General features: G+C 42.6%; 1 protein-coding gene across 1 annotated transcript; it reads left to right on the top strand.

Annotated features, from left to right (window-relative positions):
* The first annotated feature begins 783 nt into the window (after positions 1-783).
* LOC117424171 (homocysteine-responsive endoplasmic reticulum-resident ubiquitin-like domain member 1 protein) lies at positions 784-7,893 on the top strand. Its single transcript, XM_034040295.3, has 8 exons — positions 784-1,225; positions 1,876-1,953; positions 2,202-2,279; positions 3,333-3,478; positions 3,914-4,027; positions 4,203-4,535; positions 5,900-6,041; positions 6,383-7,893. Exons 1-8 carry the CDS (start codon positions 1,061-1,063, stop codon positions 6,545-6,547), a joined length of 1,221 nt encoding a protein of 406 aa, XP_033896186.3. The 5' UTR covers positions 784-1,060; the 3' UTR covers positions 6,548-7,893.
* The last annotated feature ends 209 nt before the right edge of the window (positions 7,894-8,102 follow it).

Below are 8,102 nucleotides of genomic sequence, written 5' to 3'. Positions count from 1 at the left end.
ATGAGTCAATGGCTGAGGTGGGATTTGAACCGGGGACCTCTTGGCTACAATCCCTGTTCTTTAACCACTGGACCACACAGCCTCCTATGTTTAAATGTTTAAAGAATATGTTTAAAGAATGTTTCAATGCTTTTTTCCTAACCCGTCTGCTGGCATGTATCCATATAATTCAATATAAATTGCAACTTGCAAGAAACAATTAAGGTGCTATACAAATGTATTGTGGTTTGTTCATCTTTTCTGCAATGTACTGTACAGTGCTTTGCGATACTTTTGTGTAAAAAGCGCTATATAAATGCAATAAATTATAACAGTTGGGAGGGTTAGTTGGGAGGGTTAGGTAGTTTGACTCCTTACCGTTACGTACCTCATCAGTAAAGCGCAATACCATGTGTGGCGTGCGGGCAACCAAACACTGCACCTCGGCTTATGCGAGATTAGACAGCTAATTTACTGTATTAACTTTGTGGTTATGCTACCTCAAGCACACACCTCGGGGGGTGGGGGTTGATAACGTGGAATATAAGCGAATACCACTTTGAAACCTTATTATATTTACTACTTCCTAGAACAAGACAACAGGACATGAACTGCAGCCTCAGTTTGCTCAGTTTTTACCACACATTGCATCACATTTCACAGCCAGACAGTCCCCAGCGCTACGCAGTGATATCGCAGGCGTGGCAATCGAGAACCTCCACGTCAGACCAAGCGCACAGTCCAGCCAATCACAAGCAGCCAACTGCGTTTTAGAAACATGCTTTTTTTTTTTTTTTGATTACATGATTACATTAACGAAACTTCCTGTTTTGTACTTTGACTGGATAGGAAACTTTCACATACGTACGGTGGGGTTTCGGTTTTATAAATTAAGACCGAGTCTTTGAACGTTACAGTTATTTTTAAAATATATATAAATACTATTGACTCAGTTGTGTAAGAGACGCTGTTTTGTTGGAATCCGTTGGTTATTTTGTTCTGCTCCTTTTTTGGTTGGAAGAAAAAAACGTAAACACAACAAGGGCGAAGTGAACTTTTCTGTCAAAGAAACAAATAAATAATGGAGCTTCCACCAAATCTCGCAGAGCGAGAACAGCAGGCTTTGACGCTGACGATCAAAACCCCGAATCAAGCGTTCGGGGATCAGACCGTGCCCGGAGTGGTGCTGACCTGGACCGTGAAGGAGCTGAAGACGCATTTAACCAGGATCTACCCCAGCCACCCGGTAAGTTCATAATATAACCCAAAGCAAGGCCTGGCGTAAACACAGCACCGGCGTTTAGATCAGCGATAACGTTTGATCCAGGCTCTCCTGGGTAAATATTGTAACATTTTGTGTTTTAAATATAAATAGTTGTTAACATTCATGCATGTATAAATCTAAACCCCCAACCCATAACTTCAGGGCTAATTTTTTTTTTACAGTCACTGTAGTAAGCCGACAGCACTATATTTCGTATATCTAACTTGGTATTTTATAAGGACTATTTTCCCCGTGTACAATACTAGTAGTATACGCCGCTGAGTGTCGGCTAAGTTTTGTTATTATTTATGTCTTGGCAGACTTACAGTTGTTACAAAATATTACAGTACAAAATATACCTTTTCAAAATGTCAATATAAGTGAAATTAAGTACAAACCTCTTCATGTTTGGGCCCTAGACTGTAAAGGTATTTGCAATGTGTTAAATCCATATAGTTTACAATAATCAATACAAGACAGGCTTTATATGTTAAAACAGGCATTCTAGGAAACAACCATACCCAAATGTACCTGTGAGGGAGTTTGGTTACTTCCTGTCAACCTTGAGGAAGTATAATGCATTCTCATTAATCTGATGTTCTCTTTGCACACCTGTGTTGTTTCTCTGCTAGCCTGAAAAAGACCAAAGGCTGATCTATTCAGGGAAACTGCTGCCAGACCATCTGCACATGAAGGACATCTTTCGTAAGGTAAGCTGGGAGATTTTCTGTAAAGAACACTACTGCTCCGTGAATTTTATAACAATAAATAATATTAACAATCTGCTGCATTATCCGTTTGTGACCTGAAACGGGCGTTCGTTGGGAAGATTCCAGCTAGATGCATTTGCCTAAGAAATGAATCATGTCCGGGGACCAAACTCTGCACGTTGTGGAACAGAGAGCTGGAATGAGATCTGACCCTTGTGTTTTTTTTTTTTCTGTAAATGTTTTCACAGTCGGACACACAGCCTACTCTTCACCTGGTGTGCAGCTTTAAGCCCCCTTTGGATTTGCATCAGCCCACACAAGCCAAGGTATTGAGACATTTACCTGTTCATACACATTGTGTGCAAAACAAAAACCAGTATTTGATGCACTTTCTAAATGTTCTATAAAGTTGACAATCCTCTTGCATAGCTTTAAGATTTAATATTGAATCTCCCCTAAACCATACTTTTTAAATTTAAATGTAAAATTGAACATGACAAATAAGGTGTATGCAAAAAAACAAATGATTTACTGATTCTGTAAAGCAACGCTGTTGAAAACCAAGAACAAGAGTTTGTTTAAATTTTTGGAACGTGAACCTTGTTTGTTTAACTGAAATAGAATACAAACTCATTTTGCATATCTGTTCGGGTGGATAGAAAGTGCATTGTTCTTTCGGACAGCTGATGTGTTGCTCCCACACCGCAAAACCTGTTCAGCAAGCCGCATTCCCCAGGTTGTGTGGAAAGGACACCAATACCATGAACCTTTCCTTGTTTTATAAACAGTTGGCCAGAACCAAAAAAACAAACTCCAAAGAGCACAGCAGACATGCCCTTGGAGATTGGATGATGAAACAGGGTTCTGTTTGGTTAGTCAGCAGGTGCTGCAATTCCTGTTTGTTTGAGATACGCAGCAGAAGTTTCCGTCCACAGAATTTACATCATGTTGTTTTATAAAGAGCAGCATCTGAAAGCAGTAATATTCAGATATAGAAGTGGCTGGTTTCAGATCATGATTTTGCATGCACAGCAGTATGACACAAGAATGGCAAGTAGCGTAGCATGACTGTCATGAGCTCAAGAAGTAACAAAACAAACAAACAAAACATTCTTTGTGTTTTTGATATCATTTAATACAATACCATTTCTTTAAATGTATTTATTTTATTTTTTACGTGCTCAAACTTTGCTTAAATCACAAGGGACCCCAAACCACCCAGTACGATGTCAGACTACTTGCACAGGTCAGCCTTTTTTCAAAGGGTGTTGGTTAAACAGAAAGATATTTAGTTCCACAGTGAAGTGACTCAAGTCCACGGTGTTTATCACTGACAGCAGTGACACCTCTTGATGTGGTGGTTGTTGCTTTTTGTTCAGCTTACAGAAAGGAATCCGCGTGTGGACTCGGCCCATGGCACTCCCAGCCAGGCTGTAGGAGCTGCCTCCCCTCCAGCTGCAGGAGACGGATTGAGACACCGAGGAAACCTGCAGCATGGAGCTGCCGCCTGGACTCACCCAGCGATGTGAGGAGCCCAGTACTGATACTGTATATGATGTTGCTGTTACAGAGTGAATGAATACCCAATGCGTCATTTTGCATAGCTGCTTCCCTTTAGTCACCTTTTTCAATTGCGATTCTACATTAAAATAATAATGTTTATATTATGAACCATTTCGTTTGGTCTAGGTTCTTTTATATTGGCAGCTTTTCAGCCAATATAGGGGTTTGGGAATAGTAAACTGTAATTGGGTTTTATGAGAATGTGATCTTGGTGATTTTATACCATCGGATGGCTCAATAAAACAGACAGCAGTGCCCTCTCTGCTCTGCAGTATTTTCAGGAAGGGTAGAGTTCCTGTATTCTAGTGTTGGTTTTGGATTCTAGAGCACTGGGTTCAGAATTCTGGAATGTTTCCGAGCTGTCACAGACGCTAACATGGATTCTGTATCCTATCAGGCACACAGGAGGAGATCCGCAGTCACACCCTGGCTTTGCAGCGTATTCCATGTACAACCCACAGCAGCTTCTCTGGCTCCAGCAGATGTATGCACGACAGTACTACATGCATTAGTAAGTAGACAACCTGTTTAACAGAATGCACAGTGCAGTACTAGAATCGAGAAACACAAAATACTACTGGGCTGTATATGGCTAGAGAGCTTGTCTGCTGGGCAGCCTTGTTTCTGTACAAAACAGTGACTATGGGATCCAGGTTATTAGTGTGCTTGTTTGTGTTGAATTGCAGCCAGGCTGCTCTTGCAGCTGCAGCCGCCTCCCCTCCGGCCCCCAGCCCCCAGTCTCTGCCCGTGGTGCCCCACGGCGCCCCCGCCCTGGCTGACCAGGCCCCCGTCAACCAGAATATCGCGCCGCCCGCGCCCGTCAACCCAGGAGCCAATCAGAACCTGCGCATGAACGCCCAGGGCGGGCCGGTGATGGAGGAGGAGGAGGAGCTGAACCGGGACTGGCTGGACTGGCTGTACACCGCCTCGCGCTTCTCCGTCTTCCTCAGCATCCTGTACTTCTACTCCTCCGTGAGCCGCTTCGTGATGGTCATGAGCGCCCTGATGGTCCTGTACTTGTAAGTAGAGTCCAGTCCAATTCAGATCTCTATAGCTCCTTTCATCACAAGGATCCCAAAGCAATTCTCTCTCACTCATTTTTACTAAGTGGTTCCAAGCATGTTTGCCCGGTAGGCCTTTTAACAGAGCCGCTCACACCTGTTTTGAAACATGAATAAGGCACTTATGGTGAGGTAGAGAGCGGAATGTGACCTGCCTGCAGAGCAAACAAAGAACTGAAAACACGCGGAGGCACTTTGATTTCCTTATTAGAAATCCTTCACTTTTTAAAACCCAATCAAATGTGGTGTTTGTTGCAACAGACTTTTAATAGAAGCATATTTTATAGAGGGCTGTGCTCTTCTGAAACACTGTGCAGCTGTGTGGTGTTTCTCAGTGCTGGCTTCTTGATGTAGTTTCTAAAAGGATACGTTTTTAAAATCTTAACGGTTTAGATCAATAACGACTAATTCGGGGAGAGGGGGGGTGGGAGATGCTATACTTTTATCCCCTTTATTCTCCAAGCATTGCAGATGACACACTTTCCTATTACAAAAGACACTGACTCAAACCACTCCTTCAGCATGTAGGTCACAAATGCACGCTTCTGAAACATCGGCTGGTTAAAGTGTGTAAGTTAGACAACAGCAAGTTTACCAGGATGCAGCAGGGACGGTGTGCCTAAGGTTCCCAGGGGCTGTGTTATGAGCACAGCTGCTTTAGATCCAAGAATGCATGTTCGGGGAAGGAAGGACGAAACCGATTTCATAGCAGTTTCAGCCAATCCAGGTTTTAATACCAGCTTGATTTAGCCACAGTGTATATGTAACAAGCTCAGCTGTGTCTCATTAAACTCAGGACTGGATCAAACTGCAATGCAATGGGAGTCGTATTTCCATCCCTGCATGTGGGCGTCTGTCTTGCAGATTCCTAAACCCTGCCAGTGTTCGTAACCTTTCCTGCTTCTTGTAGTGATTTGTAATGGTGTCAGAAAGATCGGCATTGCTCTCTTAGAAAAACAAACCGTTTCCTGGGGTTCTAGGGGTCTTTCAGACTGGCAAACTGAAATCTGAAGAGGGTTAAACAGTCAGGTGTATGTGTTTTGATCAGTGGTTTGGGCAAAATGTAATTGCCCTTTTTGCTGTTAACATTGCAGGACTTTTTGGTTGACAAGGTAGAAACTGAATAAATGGTGGCAGCAAGAGAATGAAGCTGTGAAAAACCTTTATTGATGATAGTAAAATAATTACACCAAGGATGGAAATAAGACTCCCATTGCAGAGCAGTTTGATCCACACCTGGTTTTACTATGAGTTTAATGTGACACACCTGAACTTGTTACCTGCACACTTCTGATTCTAGTTGTTTTTTTGGTGTTTTGCAGGTACACTGCCGGTTGGTTTCCATTCAGACAGAGACCCGCACAACCGGTTCCAAACAATCCAGTCCCCGCGCGGGCAGCCGAAGACATCCAAAACCAGGAAAACCAGGAAAACCAGGAAAACCAGAACCGCAACAACCCTCCGGTAAGAGCCGTTACATTTACTGAGTGAATATCTCTCCCTGCAATACCACTTCTCTTCTGTATGAAAACATGCTTTTATAATCTTTATGATCAGTGTGGAAAGATAACGGGTTCAGTTTTGCTCCACCTCAAACACATACACACACACTGCATGCCGAACCGCAGTACAGAGATTTGGGTAACTGTGGGAGAGTTTAAGGTGCTACTGTGTTCAGACTGCTATTATCCCTAAAAGTTTGCTTATCGATTTGTATGAACGTTCCACCCTGCCTACTTGTCGGAAGCAAGCTCATTTTCTCTTCTGACCCCGCAATGGTTTTTTTTGTTTGTTTTTGTGCTCAGGAGGACATGTCTGGGGAGGGGCAGGAGCAGGAGCAGGGGCAGGCGGAGGCTCCGCTCCCAGCCACGCTCCCCGAGAGGCGCTCAGTGGTCAGCACAGCCTGGGTGTTCTTCAAGACCTTCTTTTCCTCTCTCATACCCGAAGGACCTCAAGCGATCGCAAACTAACAAGGAGAGCAGCGAGCTGATTATGTACACCGCTGGCGTCTCCACCAGTTGGCAGCACTGCACAGTAAGTGGCAGGGGTTCCAATGTAGCTGGCTATCGCTCCCCCTCCACTCCCTTTTTATACCTGATCTCAATGTGTGATGAGGCAGTCTGGACTCTGGGGACGCAATATACATTTATATGTTAGATACTATTGAACGCCAAGGAAGGCATCATCAGTTCACAGTACAGTCCATTTCTACTCTTATTCATGCAAACAACAACCCTGTCTCTGAAGCGATGCCCATATCTTCAATCAGACCTTTATTGTATATTGTATACCTGTATATACTGTAAATAGATGCACACTGGGAAATACATACTGGTGTACAGTATCACCACTGCACTTTATGTTCTCGACCAAACGTAAAATCTCTGTGCCATATTTATACCCCTGTAAAAGCAAAGATTTCTTTTTTCAAATTTTTTTTTTTTTTTGTCGGTACACCACTTCAGTATCGTAAACAAGCTTCAAAAATCTTTTGTTGATCAATCTTAATGACAATAAAAAGTACAAGTACACGACCCTTTTACAGTCCAGTACATTGCTTGTGCCTTGCAATGTACTATCAACAGAGCCAAATTGTGAATGAACCGGACTTGTGAGATACCGTGGGAGCGCTGTGTGTAACTCTTCAGTGTAGAAACGCGTGGGCTCTTGCTGCAGTACCTGCTGCAGTGTCTTCTAGTTTAATCGGTCATTAGAAACCGCTGGGTCCCCAGTGCCAGTGTTGTAGGGGTCTTTATCATTTCAAACATGTTACTGGAGCTGAGCTGCAGTTCTACATTGTTACCCGGAGAGTTGTAAAGATAACCGGTACAGCAATTCTATTCCAGAAGCTTTCAACGTCGTAAATAAACAAACAGAACCTTGATATTTTGCTGTGCTCTCTATACATTCTCTTACTATTAACTGTAAATGTAGGAACATTATACCAAGGATTACTTTAACTGTAAATTTTGTAAAAATTCTTTCTTTGAAAAGAGGCTGGATCTGTTAGTTGTATTATATTCTGTGTAATCATGGCAAGGCTCCCTTGATCCAAACTGAAGGTGTATCTGTTTATTTTCTAACAGTACCCACTGGAGAGGTTTGGGTGAAAGGGGCTCTGTTCTATCTCTAGTATATACACAAACAATGCAGTCCCAGTTCTTGTTGTAATTGTTTCGCGTCAGTCAGCTGCTACCAGCGACTCCGCTGTCGTTTGTCGCCTATATGCAGCTCTTTGTTATGAACGATCTTGATATAATAATTCAGTATGTTTGTGGTAAGCTTTATTAATTAATAAAGGTGCATTTTGCATCAATCCTGTGTCCTGTATTTGTTTTTTCAACATGGGCTGTATTCACAAAGAATAAGCACACCACCTATCTATACTCCAATACGCTTGCAGTACGGTAATGCTGAAATTAGGTAATTCTTTTGAAATTTAAAAAGTTTTATATCCCCTTCAGTCACTGTGTGCACAATTGCACCATGTTAAGTTTCCTATCTATGTATCTATTTTCCCATCTG

The sequence above is a fragment of the Acipenser ruthenus genome, chromosome 19 (assembly GCF_902713425.1).
Source record: "Acipenser ruthenus chromosome 19, fAciRut3.2 maternal haplotype, whole genome shotgun sequence".
Classification (NCBI taxonomy): Eukaryota; Metazoa; Chordata; class Actinopteri; order Acipenseriformes; family Acipenseridae; genus Acipenser; species Acipenser ruthenus.
The sequence above is the reverse complement of the archived record's forward strand: the minus strand, read 5'-3'. Positions and strand labels throughout refer to the sequence as shown.